This window comes from Mizuhopecten yessoensis, unplaced genomic scaffold, assembly GCF_002113885.1.
Source record: "Mizuhopecten yessoensis strain PY_sf001 unplaced genomic scaffold, ASM211388v2 scaffold10201, whole genome shotgun sequence".
NCBI classification, from domain to species: domain Eukaryota; kingdom Metazoa; phylum Mollusca; class Bivalvia; order Pectinida; family Pectinidae; genus Mizuhopecten; species Mizuhopecten yessoensis.
The window spans coordinates 29,802-47,008 of record NW_018408429.1 but is presented as its reverse complement, the minus strand read 5'-3'; the positions used below and the strand labels follow the sequence as shown (position 1 = coordinate 47,008).

The window sequence follows — 17,207 nt, the reverse complement described above, 5'->3', positions numbered from 1 at the left end:
GATCGCACCATTGTGTCAAGACTGACACATACGTCCTATACTTAGATGACAGAACACATCACCATCAATCTGAACCGTAATGAGCTTGAAACCGTCACTGCTTCCAATCATTATCAGTGCCCTATACTATCACACATGGCCACACCACTGACCACGTGGGCTGGTCATCACTATTAATACATGATACCTCAACATGGTCATCATGATCAACAGAACGGTCATTTCTCACACTTAAATTACCATAAGTACGATTTTAAAATTGGGGCCCGTGAGCGTTTTTCCCGGACCTAGATTTTAAAGTTGTTTTTAGTCAGTTTTAGGGTGCTGATTAAAATGAGTTGGGGTGAACCTCGTACAAATGTGGGCTAACTTGGTGCTGAAACAGTGTTTACTGGATGAGTTGGCTATGCTTGTGAAGAAACACACAGAAATGACCTTATTGTGTTCTACATCGAGCACAATTGTTTAAACATCTCCTCTGGTAAAAGTTTGGAAACATTCGAATCCTGGTACAATCCTGTTCTTATTTTTTTTTGCAAATCCGAACTGCTGGGAAATGGATACAGTGATGATTAATGCCGATGATATAAATGTAGTTATTATTTCTGCATATATTGTACATCAGCTGGAGGGCACCCTTTTTATCAAACAGAAGGACTAAATCATCAGCTGCAGAGATCTTTGCTGTGTTGAGTTAGCTAAAACTTTACATTACATATCCATTACATATCCACAGTGGATGTGTTACAATAGCTGGCTTCTATGAACATGGGAAACAAAAACTCAGGAGGCACGCAACCTTTTAAAGGATAATGGCAAAGGATTTCAAGTGCTGCAAGAGGTGCTTCAGCAAATGTCCGCATTCGCTATATATGTATCTGACGCATCTACAATGATTAAATCAGTTGACCTTGAGTTGAAGCAAGAGCATTGAAGAATGGTTAGATCATCTAGATTCTCACAATCTGCATGTGACGCGAGTAAACTACCAAGTTTTTATAAAACTAAACTATGACAAGTCAAATGCACCTCCTGGTCCACGGCAGATGTGTATTAGTAAGGTTTAACAAAGATGCGCTTCCAAGAAGTAAGTATGACTTGGCTAAACATGACTCATAAGCAGATACTAGATAGATGATTTGGGTGAGGATTTGATTGGTTTTGTCGGTGTCTTCTACGAAGGGGATATGATATTCTGCTGCCCCTATTACAACACTTTTGATCTCTCTCGTTTCCTGTCTTCTTTCCTTTTCTAACTACTTGATGTGTACTTAACGGTGTCAACCCTAGATACCCGTCCTCATATAGTCATGGCTGTTGCATGGACGTTAAACCGGAAATAAACAAAATGATTGTCAGACATTGCATACAATGGTTGTTTTATTAATTTATCACGGTTGAAGATGAAACTTTTGTATCCAAACCGTCAATGGTCTTTTCCTTGTTTTTTCTTTTGTGGTCAGCTAGCGGATTACTTTGATTTTGGCAGCGAAATAATAATTAACCATAACTTATCAAGTTATTATACTCTAAAAACAAATTTAGATCCCAAAATCATATGAAACGGACATCTAGAAGCGAAGATTTTTTTTCAGCACCCTCTCAGTGACTATAATCAACTTGCAAACCTTGGTCCGGGAAAAAACGGTCACGGACCCCATTGTGGGAACCCTACTATAGGTGGACTGGACAGAGCATCAATATTCAGATAGGTGTATTCGTTTTGAAAAAAACCATTGACACATTTTCAATGTCACAGAGGTAAAAAGTGTGAATTAGATTCATTAGTTTGGTATCAATGATAAAGGTTACGCTTGAAGATTTGAATACAAGATGCTTAAAAGAGATCCCACACCAACATAAAAATGTAGATTGGTCGCAATTCTCACAAAGATGAAGAGAATGCACGACCCATGAAGAACAATATAATAAGGTCTACCGTGCATCAGAAAACGCATATACTGTACACCCAAGATTCAAAAGCTAGACTATTAATTACGTCCTATTATGTATAACACTGGTTCAATTGGCTACAGTGTATCAAGATGTCTTGCAGTAATCCTCAGTCCACTGTTAAGAAAAACAGAAAACCATGTGAAAAAACAAGAGATTGAGCGTCGGATCTGACTGACATTATTCTTGAAGAGGACGACATTTTTAACTCGCATGATTTCGTGTCTCTCTTTCCCAATTCACCAGTGGATGAGACTGCAAAGGTCATACGGGATAGGTTAATAGTAGACAGAATCCAGAAGAAGAGAACAAACCTTCCTGTTGGCAACGTGATGGAGTTAATGGAGTTCATACTCAACAGGGTCACTTTCACCAGCAATAGATTGGCGTAGCAATGGAAAGGGAGCCCAGTATCAATCATTGTTGCTTATTTATATATGGAGCATCTTGAGCATAAAGCCATCACAAATGCTCCGATGGAGTGTTGCCTTAACTATGGAAAAGATATGCTGGCATTATCTGAGAAATAGTCAATAAAAGGTTGGGTAAACAACCTATCAACTCACCTAAACCAGGCGGACGATTCAGGGTCCATAAAATTCACTAGCAGACGGAATAAATGTCCTTCCTGGATACCCTTATCTTAAGAAGGGTCGACAGTTCGATCAAATTTCTGAAGTACAGAAAAAACACTCACAACGACCAAAACCTCAACTTCAATTCACACCATCCGTTGCATCAGAAGTTGGAGGTAGATCACACTCTCCTGGACAGGTGCATGAACATCTTAACTGCAGAGGAAAGCATGGAAATTAAAAAGATACATATCAAACAAACCCTTACAACATGTAGATACCCAAACGGTCGATAGGGAAAGTAAAAAACAAATAGAAAATAAAAGCAATGCAAATGATCCAAATAATCAAAAACGTACAAACACAGAGAGAAACACTAAGCGCATGGTCACTTTTCCATACATAAAAGGGATGTATAAAGCACTTCAAGAGTGTTGCCAATGTGACCACACAACATCATCAAGCAACTATCAGTACATTAGAAAGACATATTGCCAAAGGAGGACAAAACGGGTGGTTTACTAAATTCCATGTAACAGCTGCAACCTTACCTACATTGGAGAAACTACTAGGAAATTTTGGACAAGCCTCAAAGAACATCAAAATGCTTGTGATGAAGGGCAAAGAAATTTATTCAAACGAATGTCCACAGGTCACACATTTGTTAAAACATTAAAACGATTTCTTCTGAGTAACCATGAAAAACTAGACAAACTTTTGAGGTCAGATTATTACAATAAGTTCAAATCGTACCGCATAGATTCATGAAAATGTGTAGAGTATCAGGTAATAAAATCTTCCATCAAAAACCTGTTATGGGTAAAGTAACAACACTTTGCATAATTAAACAGATTGCACCTCTCTTTGAATGTACTATATTTGAGATACTTAACAGGTGAGTGATACAGTTCAATTGGGCCTCTTGTTTTAATGAGGTTTCACTTTGCAAATAAATCAGAGAAGTACAGCATTTCACAGATAAACAGGAAAGTACATCACTTCACAAATAAAACAGAGAAGTACAGCCCTTAATTAACAGGTAAACAGGGAAGTAAACACTAAACAAATAAAATGTACAGATGTAGAGATGTACATCACTTAATTTGCATAACTCATTGTAGATTGTGTCTCTGCATTATTACAGTTTTCTATGTTCCTGTAGGTACCACCACGTCCAACTACACTGTGGCCATTGTTAAAAGGGAGGAAGAGGTAGGCAAGTATGGGTAAGTTGTGTTTAGCGGATATATGGGTGAGCAATACCGGCCCTTTTGGCCTATTGTATTCAGTATGAAATATTTCAAACATTATTAAAGTTCTTATGACAAGACCCCCCAATACTCCAACAGTTCTTTATCAAACTAGATGAGTATTGTTACTGTTCTTGCTGATTGGAAATCTAAGATTGCAAACATTTTGAACTTTTCCACAACTTCCATTTGGATAATTTCAACTTTTTGTTTCGCAAATTATCCTGGCAGGACCCTGGCCAAGCGTAATTAGTTTTGATATAAATTACAAATTAAAGATAGTCATCAGGTCTCTAATTTGGTAAGACATTTTTGACGTTTTAATGTATCAGGACAATTTTAATCAAAACACAAGCTGTTTTAGTTCTGATAACAAATACTGACCTTTTAACTTTGTCACAGAAAAAGCCGTACACATATTAGTACAAAGTAAATAGGTGAGATATCTTTGAGAGAGATAACCTAGTTAACAGATTGGTCTTAGTGTTTATTTAGGACGCATTTTCATACACATTTCTAGCTCTTGATAATGGACCTAGATGTATTTGAAATGTATAAAATAACCTACATTCTTACTTCTCACTTTTGTCCTAGATTAAAGTTGTCGACCTTGGTATTTACTGTGGAGAAGGACAGCATGACCTTGACCCCAAATTACCGAGCATCACCAGCACTGTCCTCAGCCTGGACTTCTAGTGGTCAGTCAGGCCAGGTGTACAGCGGTCAGCAGCAGACATTCCGCATGAGCGGTTTGTTCCAACTTGGTCTCCAACTTGCAGAGCACGTAACAGAATTGACCAAGTCTGATCGAGCAAACCTGGAAAAAATGATCCATACTGTTTGGAATGTTGTTTCTGGTATGTGTAAATCTAACAGAACACTCATTTTGTGATTTTCGTCACCTCTCATTATCAGTGACGTTGTATCATATCTCACATTCTATTTATGTTTCTGTACCTTTTACTCTGTTTCTACATTAATTTATACACAAACATCCTTCTTTTAAAACAAGGAAATATTATGATATAGATAAAATAGTTGCTGTCTACTCTGTGTAAAATGTCTACTCATAACTTAATGATATTCAAGCAATGCTAATGTTGTATTTGGCATTCTTCATGATTACAGGTGATGTGAAGATTGATGTTGTAGCCAACCAAAAATTCCATTCCAAGGACAATAGGTTTGGAAATTATTATTCTCTCCTGATTTTTAGCTCATCTGTTTGAATAATAGCTTTTGTAGGCACTCTGGTGTCATCAATGGTAAACAAAATAGGGAAAGTAAAGAAATTCGTTTTACCCCCTGCAAAGTTAGAGGGCATATTGGAATCACCCTATACGCCCGTCATTCCATCGGTCCGCCTGTCTTTCTGTCTGTTGACACAATCTTTTCCAGAAAAAAACAACAAATTTAATGAAACTTCTGAAGTTGTGCACCTTCGATTAAGGGATTTTTGATCCGGCATATTTCATTGGGGGTTATGCCTTTTTCACACAAATTAACCAGCACAATCTTGTCTGCACAACTCAGCCAAATGTCATGAAAGTTGAGCACCTGTGATTGATATTTCGATCCGGCTGTTTTTCAAGTGTTTATGTAGTTATTTTAGGTTAATGTAAGGGAAAATATATTGTTTGCACAATACCTCAAAACATACCACTCCAATTTGAATGACTGATGGTTCACGGAACCCTTAAGCACGGGGATGTCAATGAAGTATGTAAATTGGTGTTACCTCCCCTTATTGTAGAGTTATGCATCTTTGTTTTCAAATGTGTTTTACACTTCTCCTCTCAAAGTACTCCACGGATTTAAACGATACTTGGTACATGTAACACTTGCAATAAGTCTTAAATTCTGGTGGCAATTCTAGTTATTAAATAAAAAGAGACATACTCATTGTGCTACCTTTTAAAGATGGAGTTTGCTTAAAAACTAGCATATCTACATAAAAAAAATATTATAATATAATTCATTTATAAGATCTAAGCACCCTGACATCTTTATGAACAAAGTGTATTACTCCTGTCCATTTTACCAAACTTTAAAATGACATGTGCTACCTTGTTTCAGTGCTACGGTGAACAAATTACTTTACGCTGTGAAGATTGATGGCCAAGTTACAGAGAATTGGGAGAAGTCCATTCCAGACCTAGAGACGAAACTTTTTACCGCCTTAAATAAGTCGACAGATCTACGCAACAATTTCAACATTATCACATCATATGGAGGGCGTATCAGGAGTGTGTATCTCAGGGGTGGAAGCAGGGTTAATGTAACACTTCTCTCACAGGCACTGATGCAGGCATGGCAACTTAACACTAAGGGTGAGTGAAACATCTCCCTAGCTATCTGGAGTGTCTGGTGTAGCAGGTCTGCGTCAGGCAACTTAACACTAAGGGTGAGTGTAACATCTCCTTAGCTATCTGGAGTGTCTGGTGTAGCAGGTCTGAGTCAGGCAACCTAACACTAAGGGTGTGTGTAACATCTCCCTAGCTCTCTGTAGTGTCTAGATCTGGTGTAGCAGGTCTGCGTCAGGCAACTTAACACTAAGGGTGAGTGTAACATCTCCTTAGCTATCTGGAGTGTCTGGTGTAGCAGGTCTGAGTCAGGCAACCTAACACTAAGGGTGTGTGTAACATCTCCCTAGCTCTCTGTAGTGTCTAGATCTGGTGTAGCAGGTCTGCGTCAGGCAACTTAACACTAAGGGTGAGTGTAACATCTCCTTAGCTATCTGGAGTGTCTGGTGTAGCAGGTATGCGTCAGACAACTTAACACTAAGGGTGTGTGTAACATCTCCTTAGCTATCTATAGTGTCGGGTGTAGCAGCTCTGGGTCAGGCAAATTAACACCAAGGGTATGTGTAACATCTCCCTAGCTCTCTGTAGTGTCTAGATCTGGTTTAGCAGGTCTGCGTCAGGCAACTTAACACTAAGGGTGTGTGTAACATCTCCTTAGCTATCTATTCCGTCTTTGCGTATTGCAGAGTTATCTTCTCTTGGGAGCAGGTATTGATTGTTACGTCACTTGTTTGTGAGAGTAACGTCATCAATTTTTGAGAAAATGACGTAGTTTTCTCACATAAACCAATGACGTAACAATCAATACCTGCTCAAAAGAGAAGATACCTCTGCAATACGCAAAGACGGAATAGTGTCTGGTGTAGCAGGTCTGCGTCAGGCAAATTAACACTAAGGGTGAGTGTAACACCCCCTAGCTACCTAAAGTGTCTGGTATAGCAGGTCTCGGTCAGATTGTTCTTTTATCTTTAGCAGCATATACTCTTTCGTTTCCTTTCCATCATGGTTTTGATTAAGTTTGATGAGAAATATTTTGTTGTTGTTATATCCAATTTTGTTTTAGAATATAATGAAATTTCTTATTGAATAGACTTCTAAAGGTAAATATGGTATTTGGTTTAACGGAAAGATAATTTCAAAGCTTTGTGATTCATCATAATGAAAAAATATTATGCGAGGTATCCATGATTGTAGGGCAAAATTATGTTGAAATTGTAAGCATTATACTTGTTTTGTATTTGTAGCAGGAACATCTGACCTGAATATTGTCTCTCAAAGGAAGTTTGTGACATCCTTATGGTATGTACTTCCACAGTGCATGGTTCACAGATTATAAGTATATATATGATATAATGTAGTTACTTTATCCCAAATATGACCAGTAATTTCACGCAGTCAAATTAGCTTGAGTATCAACTTGATCAATTGTTTTACTTATTATGATATTATGGAAAAAACATGATATGATTTTGTGTTTAAAAGTAAAACATGTATGTTCAGTGTAAAAGAAATAAGGAACATGGGCCACGATCGATCGTAAATGTGAAACTTGGATATAATTAATGCCATTATCATTATGACGATAACATGAATTTTTCTTTGAGATTTGCTAATACTCTGATATAAACAATAAAATACAGGTGCTATTTTTATTCAATTTTAGCAATATGACTTTGCATGTTAATATTTCTTCATGAACCCACCTCTTTGTGTCATTATAACTCTTACGATAGTAAGAAAATCTCACTTCCTGTTCAGCAAACCTAAAATAAATAGTCCGCCCTTTTTTATTTTATTTCATCATGGTTATTATACACTTCTTTGGTAAAAAGAATTTTATAGTCAGCTGGATCTATTGTATTGCCTTTCAGGGACTTCTTCACAATGAAGGTCCAGTATGTGGTCAGCGTAAACAAGACTGACCCAGAAGACAGTGGTATTGAGCCACCATCTTACGATAAAGTCGAGACAGCTTTGACCTCAGTTAATCTTGGTCAGTGTGGAAAAGGTTCCCTCAAATACAACAAAGTACATGTACAGGGCTCCCCTGCCACGCTCAACTTCACAAATATTGCTGGAGCAATGCGGACAACGTGGACCTCAAAGAACACCGGTGAGAACATACAGATATAGTCATCCTTCTTTATAACAAACCTTGATACTGTATTATATATAACGCTGAGTTAGTCCAGGTTATTTTTACATCTACATTCTTGGCAACTCGCCCTATTTGGAGGGAGAGTCCCGATTTTGGACCTTACAATCTTCTGAATCAACAGGATTCAAATTCCTCCTTCAGTACAGATTTATTGATCTGAATAGTTTAGTCTGGAACATTCTTAAGCCAAGAATACTCAATATGTGGAAACATTTACAAAATTACTTTTATTGAGAACTTTTTTTCCATGATTGCTTAAATATCAAAAGTGCGATACAGGCCATCTGGGTCTCATGTTTAAATTTCATATGAAGGTTACCATTGCTTCTGAGTTTAGAATACTTCATTTGCAGACTGATAGGAAAAATGACATGCATGTACTCATAAAAAAATCACGATAATAATAGATCAATTTTGCTTAGAACCAATGAAAATCTTACGAAGATTGGACAAAGATCCCACTGGAATCTCATGTTTAGAATGTCGACCATGTCACCAGAGTTATAACAAAGGGATTCGGAAACATGTAAATCTGTTCTAAACTTCTTCATATCTTTTTCAGAGATTGCCAACATGCTGACGGTTTCATTTAAGCAAGTACAACATCGCCAGAAGCGTGCTGCAGCTGAATCCTACAGATTAGTAGACGATGATGGGTAAAATATATATTCTCTGAAGTTTGCTAGCTTCAAGTACAAACTACATTGTATATAGGTTTTTCAATTGTTCAATAATTTCCTGGTCCAAGGGATGGGGACCAGGTCGGGTGATGAGGGGTAAATATGTCCGCCTCTATTCATATCTTTACACATATTTTTTAGATTTACAATTTGAAAAATAAGATTTTTGATATGGGAGTAATTTTTACATGTTATGCATGACAACGGGTACTTCTGTAGAGGTATATGTTCACAATAATATCTGAAATGCAAAGCATAGCTAGCATTCTTGCTATTATTTCAGTGAACAGTGTATTCTCATTAAATATGTTGAAAATTAAAAGACGTTTTACTTTTAATGTTAAAGTTTGTGATCACTTTTTTACTTTGTGACAGTCATGAGATCAGTCCTGTGGAGTTCACTGTGGCCTTGAACCAGGAGGAGCCAAGCTCCATGTTTTTGGACACACCCTCAGACGAAGAGGTCAGTGTCGGGCTAAAGGCCGCAAACACAAAGCTGTGTTTGTGTCAGCCACGCCTGGCTGCACAGCTCAAGGTCAAAGGTCTCGTTAGTGAGGACGACAAGGACAAGGTTAAGGCTGCTGTCAAGGATGCCTTTCTAAAGAAAAATCAAGGTAACATTTTATTTCTTTCAAAAGTGTTTTTAATTTTAGGAAACAATCGTAATATGTGAAACGAATGTTGATTCCCTTTCACATTTGGCAAGAACCGTAAATACGAAATATACAGTTTATTTATAGTATAATACATGATATGAAACATATGTAAGAGCCATTACACACACACAAACAAAATTGTTCTCTCCCTATTGCCCGATAATGACCTATGATACATGTATATGTACACATATTGAATTTTAGCTAAATACATAGTATCAGTTCATGTCGCTTATTTGTACATTTCAAACCTCTTCCATCTGATCATTGATTATACTGCCCATCCGTAGCCACAGTCCACCTCTCACTATACATTCCCATTAAGTCACATAACTGGTTACACAAATATGTTATTAATGGTCACACAGACCAGCCAACCACATGGTTTTTGTTGTGGTCACACATACCAGTCAACCACATGGTTTTTGTCGTGGTCACACAGACCAGCCAAACATATGGTCTTTGTCATGGTCACACAGACCAGCCAACCACATGTTTTTTGTCGTGGTCACATATACCAGCCAATAACATTATTTTTGTCGTGGTCACACATACCAGCCAATAACATTATTTTTGTCGTGGTCACACAGACCAGCCAACCACATGATATTGTCGTGGTCACACAGACCAGCCAACCACATGTTTTTTGTCGTGGTCACACATACCAGCCAATAATATCATTTTTGTCGTGGTCACACATACCAGCGAATCCTAGGTAAGTCACTCAGATGTAGCTAGGTCTGATAGTGACTGTAGATGATATAATCACATAAACTTGCACTACAACACTGCATTATTGTCGATGTATAATGCTGGCAGACTGTAATGTCATCAGCGTCAGGGCCTCTATTACTAACGGTGGTAGGTTGTCATCATTCATTTCACAGGTCCAGAAACGTATGGCCCTTCAACAGACCGTAGCGACGAGAGCCAACAACATACGTACACACTAATCAATTATCTGTTTTACACATTAAGATAATTTAAACATAAAAATAGCAATATCTATGAAAAATATACACCATAATTAAGCTGAACAATATCTATTAAATATATATAATAATTAAGTTGAACACAACCAAAAAGGCCTTTTTTACACTCCATCTAACCTCATTCACACACACACACACACACACACATATATATATACAGCCCATGCATGCACGATACAGAGTACGTTTTCATATTTATCATTGCAAATACAGCATTCTATTGCACGTATGCAGCAAACATATACGAACTAATAAATCGGTTATTTATGTAAAAATATAACTTTTATATACTTTGACTTACCTCAATCAGCTGTTTGCACTTTATTATGTAAACAAGTTTGCCTGACATTCCTGCCGCTTACAAAGCTTACAACTGACCTGAATTTACTTCATGACAACCTGTTAGTCTTTTGATCGGAATGTTATTAATGTTTAAACAGACAGTAGTTTGTATGTCCATGATCGTTGGCCTGTCTATATAGAATTATATATCACGAAACGCTTCACTAAACTAAGTTGGAATAACTTTCCTTGAAAAAACAATCATCTGAAATATGTTATATCTATCCAGAACTGCTGCACCAGAAGGACGAACGAATGCAAAGACTATTTGGTTGGTTATATCTGTTGACAGCTGGTTAACGACATCCTTTCCTGATGTTTATATTCTATGTTATACTCAGATGTGTACATCATTTATACCTATATTTACAGACTTGAATGAAGATGACCTTGGAATTGAGTTGTCCATCACTAATGCCACAGATCCCTCAGGGTGAGCTTCATTTTTGCCTTCAGTTTAGAACCAATTTGAGTAATATTTAGTACACACAATCCTTACCTCAAGGGTTGTTATTTAAGTATGTCCATTAGTGTTATCGTCCCTTATTATGGACTAGTACATGCTTGCTGAGAAAAAAACTCATTGTTCACACTATTCCCAAAATAAAGCACCAATTTGAATGATACTCAGTTCATGTAACACATGCATTGGAAGAATATGAAGAAAGTATATTGATTGGATTTACCTGAAGGAATGCCCTTGTGTTTAAAAATGTTCTCAAAAGAATTATTCCTACAGTTCTTACTGCAGACAGGGTGCCTAAGTCTGCCATTCTGGTTACAGTTGTAATTACCACAGTGTCCTCCTGGGAAGGAGGTAAAGTTTACTATAGTTTATGAAGGGCAGACCAGGATGCATGTATGCCAGAATCAAATGTACTTCATAGAAAGTTGCTTGCGTGCTTTATCAAAAAAAGTTTATTTCATTACCCAAGGGTCACTATTTCCTCTTGCAAGGGGGGTAAAGTTTACTCTAATACTATACTTATTTACTGTATTCTAACAATTACCAACTATATATATATGTGTTGGTCAGTCCCAAACATCATCAGGGAATCCACAGTCAAAACACATATTTGGATGATATGTATTATTTTATTTTGTCGAATCACAACAACAAATAATTATATTACAACTCAGTTGACCTGCCCATTAAGACCCACTAGTGTATTTTTTTTGGTTCCTCAGTATCAACTTATTTCTATGTAATTTAACTCACATATGTTGAATGGCTGGTACAAGGTTGATCTCTCAGTTGTTTCTAGTTTCAACAAGTAAAACATCTTTACACTTACAGTTGTAACTTGTATACGGCAATGTCTTTTTCACCTGGTCCGAAGGACAGGTCTCATCTAAAAGGTTTATCAACCTGGAGTCTTGAATACATTTTTTATGACATGCTGCTAATTGCATTTTGTATAAATCAATATGCTTTCATGACATTGTAACTTTAACTTTACACAGAAAACATGCTTCAGATGTTGACTATATTGTGAAAAGGAATGACAACGGAGATGTTGAGGACTTAATACGACCAAATGAGGCCCAACTGATGTCCGATATACAATCAATGTATTCAAAAATGGAGAAAGTGGAGGACGATAAAAAGGTATATATTAGATCATGGTTACTACAGGTGAAAGATCTTGAATTTCGGTCATTGAAAAACAACAGATGTATATTAAATAACAGTGTCACGATATGCCTAGCAAGTATCACAATTAATTTAAGAGATAACGGGTATATAATCAGCAAAGAATTAATGTTAGCACGTCTCCCTGCAGACTACTCTTCTATCAATGAAGGTCCAACGTAACGATTGCTCGGAAGCTGTTGTATCTGCATACTTGCATTTTTCAGGTAGGTAAGGCAGACAGGACATTCTTAGTCATCATATATATGACCAAACTATCCAAAACTGTTTGAGGTAGCCAAAATGAAAGCGCAGCACCCTATAAAGGGTCAATTTGACATTTTACCATACAACGGCTTTATAGGGCCCTACATAATATCATTGTGTTTAAGCCAATGAAGCATTGTTCTGTTTACCGATGAATCAAGGTTCTGCTTGTCACATGGTATTGGGAGGCGTAAAGTTTTTAAACTGCTGCATCAGTGGGCAGGACGTTTTTGTGGCGGTAGTGAGGTGGTCTGGGATGGTATGTGGGGTGGTAACCATACAACACTTGTAGTGCCTGGATTATCAAATGGGGTGCGTTATTCAAAGGAATATTTGTAAACAGTGATATACTTCCGTTTTTAAAACTTCATGGTGCTGGCCCCATTATTAAATAAGATAGCATGCCAACACATACCAGTCACGTCAGCAGTAAAAAATGTTTATGTGTTAAATTTGCCCTCTTAATCATGTGACATGTTGCCATAAAGAATGTTCAGGATATTGCTGAGAAACGACATTAGGAAACGTCAAAATCACCAGTAAATGGGACAACATCCCTGCTCATCTTACCCCTAAGTTTTCAAGTTTAATGCCGTGATTCTGCAACGCTGTTCTCAGCAAAAATGATGGTCATACACAGTACTAAACATGATAATTTGAAAACTTGACTTCAATTACACTATATAAACATCGAATAAAAATAAGTGAGCTTTTTATTATACCGACTCATCCTGCTTGTTAGCTTAACATGTAACATGTAAAACTTATAAAAAAATAATCCAATGATCTTATTGAAAGAGGGTAATGCTTATTACTGGGTACCCTCCCTCTGCATGGAAAGTAAGGGAAAACGGGTGTGGGCTTATATTATTGCCAGACATGGGGTTATAGTCGGTGAATATCAGAAAAATATTAAATAATAAATATACCTGTATAATTAGCAGTTTTATAAAATATTTGATGCATTGTCACAGGCGAACATTATTTTGCCAGGGAATCCACTGTTAAAGTTCAATATTTGAATTATATACGATACATGTATTTGTTTTTGTCAGTTCACAACAGCAGATAACATTATTATTACAACTAAGGTGACCTTTAAACTTAAACGTACATGGGCCTCAAAAGGTCAACACAGCGTTGGAGTGATAGATGGCTACATGTCTCAGCTAATTACAGAAAAATACTGAAATAATTTGAATGTTCAAAAGGTAATTTCTCACTGAAATTAAGAACAAAGCTAGAACACAGAATCTGAGTTTTGAGTATTAAAATAGTGTTATGAATCTAATCCTGAAATCAAAATAGCACTTCGTGTGAAGAATGAAAATTGCATTTTTTAAACTGAGAGTCTCCTTTGTGAGTGTGCATGAACAGGTGTATTTACAAAATAAAGTCAAAACAATGTTAAGTACCACTATAATAATATTCTGCGTTAAATCTGAGAGTGTGTATGGTTTTTTGTAGGATGACTGGATACTACCAGTGGCGGTTGCCTGCGGGGTGCTTGTATTCATACTGATCGTCATCATAGTGTGCTATGTTATATATATAAGAAGGTAAGACACATATTCATGTAGAAAACACCTTGTACTCTAAACTGTGAAAGATTAATTTTTCCGTACATTTTATAAAAATCTTGAACATGATGAAATCATAAAAAACAACTTGATTGAAAGAAAACTGTATTGTTGTTGTTTTGAACTTCACTATGAGTATAACATATTTAAATACCTATTCATAACAGTTTGCAATGTTGTTAATGAAAATATTTCAATAGCTTGAAACTGCATTGCGCCTTGACATACAGTTCTTCCAATCCGCGATCCCAAGTGTTAAACACGTATCTTCATCGTTTGGTTTGCAGACACAGGAAGAAAGGGGACCTTATCAAGCAAGAAGACAATGTTCGAAACAGGAACACCTTTGACAAGGAACATTTTAGTGACCCAGCCTTGTATGATGACCAAGGCCCGCTAAAGTATGACAACCCTGCCTATGACAATAAACTATATCTATGACAGGCCAAACTTGATGGTAGTTATATTTAACCGATTTAAATTAAATTATTCCATTACAGTGAAACTTCTTTTTGGATTTATGTACAAAAATCTGCTCTAGGACGGATAATGTTAGACTTTCCCACAAACAGATGTTGACTCTTGTTTCATAGTATTAGTTTTTTTAGCTTGAAAGTTAGTCATTGACATCATCAGATCAGAGACCATACATTAATTACTGTTGAGGAATAATTTCGGTGTACAGATTTTGTAAAAAGTAGATTTTGTAAAAAGTGGTCTTTGACAAATTACCAAGTTATTGTGTATAAGTTGTCTATTTTTTCTTCTTTCCAAAACAGCCCTTTTGGCAATCGGAAATATATGTATAGGTGGCTGTCTTATATGTATAGGTTTACCACCTGTAATTCATATATATATGGGTGGTTTGCAGATAGATATAGTTATAGGTCTTTCACCGATACATGGGATTTTTTGTCTGTCAAACTTCAGCTCCACCTAGTAGCATAGCGGATTTGACAAACTGGATCCTTTAGACTTGTAAGATAACGACTAGCTCAAGCTTAGATACGACCTATGGTAACTTGGGCAATACATGATGAATACGTTTGGTATATAAACCGTTGCTTGCTAGGTGGTACACTTTTCGTGCCAAAAGTAAAAGTGGAATTCATAAATAAAACTTGTCAATAATGGAGCTTATCAGTTATCAGTGATAACATTGTCGGTAGATATTGTAGTCTATATCATTGTTCGTTAATATGATGTTTTGTGTATATGTGTAACTCTTAGCCAAGTGAAAGAACTTTTTCAAATCTCTTACAGCGACAGATGTGAGGCATTACTAAATACTATCAATGCAATGTTCCTTTCAGCTTTTCAAACTTAAAACATCTTATGCAAGTTTTCTGGTCACTTGAGTGTTTGATATGTCAGGGGTTGAAACATATTGGACTGTTGTTGTATTTTTGAATTAACTGATTAATGTGATCTTTTTTTGAATTGTTTCCAACAGACGGACCAGTGTGAAGCAAACCGATTGGTAACGATATATATGTTGTGGCATGCATTGTTTTTCTAGCTGTACTAGTGTGAGGGAGGAATCTGTTAAGCTTCTGTTGGAAAACGTACCTCACAGAAGGGTTGCTTTCCGTCTATTTCATAATTGGCTTTGTCAAGTGCATGTATATATCTTTAAGAGTAATCCATTCATACAAATGCCCATATAAACATGCATGTACAAACGTAGCTCAGTTTCTATATAATTATCATTTTATATATTTTGCTAGCAAATCATTTTTTAAATATATTTTCATTAACAATTATTTGTCCTGAAATCTAATTTAAAAGTAAATGGATAAATTATATACATGTAAACAGTTGGTATTTCTATAATCTATTACTTCTTTGTCTGCAGCTGTGACCTGCTGTTTGATTACCTTTCTGTTTGAAAATGTAGACCTTATAGTTATCTGTATTGTGGACAGTACCCGAATTTTACATCATCAGATGGTGGGCTATTATAAACTTCCATCCTTAAATAATTTACATCTTGGAATAGCAGCTAGATTGCCCGATATACAAAGTAAGTCACCTTGACCTATGGTTTGACCTTTGAACTCAACATTTGAAAAAATATTGTCCGGGGAATATCTTCTACACTATTTTAGCAGGAGTAACCAATTTCATACAAAGTCTTACGATGACTGAGGGTCAAATACAAGTATACATGTAGGTCACAGTACGACTCACTGTGACCTATTATTTGACCTTTGACCAGAACTTTGGAAAACGTTTGGTTGGGGCACATCTTCTTTATTTGTTCTCTAGGAGTAACCATATATGGTATGCAAGTACATCTAGGGACAACTAAGTGTATAAAGTACAATGCTTTGGCAATTGACGTTATCGTTTGAAAACGTTTGTCCAGTATCTTTCAATCTATTTCACACGGAATAACCATATTTGATATGCATATATGTGTTGGATGGCAGAGTACAGATAAACATAATGTATGTCTATGTGACCTTTATACTGAGAAAAGTGTACAGCTTTGTAAAATACAGAAATCTTTAATGGTAGGGCGCTATGTACAGCCTTGCAATACTGTGATTGTGTTTCTGTTATGTTTCTTCTTCTTCTTCTTCTCCTTTTTCTTATAACTAGTCCTTCTGATTTTGTGGCAACATAACCTTTGATTGGTATCAGATGTGTTTATAGTTCTTAAGATATGTTGGAGGTCATGGTTAAAGGTGTGCACCTGCAACGTTTTAAATTAACTTCAAAATCGTATATGGCCGCCATATTGTCAAAGGTAACAAATCTTTGAATGGCCATAGCTCAAACACCATTGATCAAACAGCATTGATCAAACACCATT

The 17,207-nt window shown here is 36.5% G+C and overlaps 1 protein-coding gene across 1 annotated transcript in view; it reads left to right on the top strand.

The window, feature by feature from the left end:
- The window catches only part of LOC110459728, a 111,296-nt gene extending 95,191 nt beyond the window's left edge, over positions 1-16,105 (top strand). The window contains exons 58-69 of the mRNA XM_021512123.1: positions 3,691-3,754; positions 4,373-4,635; positions 4,907-4,961; positions 5,855-6,108; positions 7,326-7,380; positions 7,953-8,194; positions 8,802-8,895; positions 9,295-9,533; positions 11,282-11,342; positions 12,374-12,518; positions 14,277-14,368; positions 14,677-16,105. Of these exons, the coding sequence (XP_021367798.1) occupies positions 3,691-3,754; positions 4,373-4,635; positions 4,907-4,961; positions 5,855-6,108; positions 7,326-7,380; positions 7,953-8,194; positions 8,802-8,895; positions 9,295-9,533; positions 11,282-11,342; positions 12,374-12,518; positions 14,277-14,368; positions 14,677-14,830 (1,718 nt within the window). The 3' untranslated portion in view covers positions 14,831-16,105. The remainder of the gene's footprint in view (positions 1-3,690; positions 3,755-4,372; positions 4,636-4,906; positions 4,962-5,854; positions 6,109-7,325; positions 7,381-7,952; positions 8,195-8,801; positions 8,896-9,294; positions 9,534-11,281; positions 11,343-12,373; positions 12,519-14,276; positions 14,369-14,676) is intronic.
- The last annotated feature ends 1,102 nt before the right edge of the window (positions 16,106-17,207 follow it).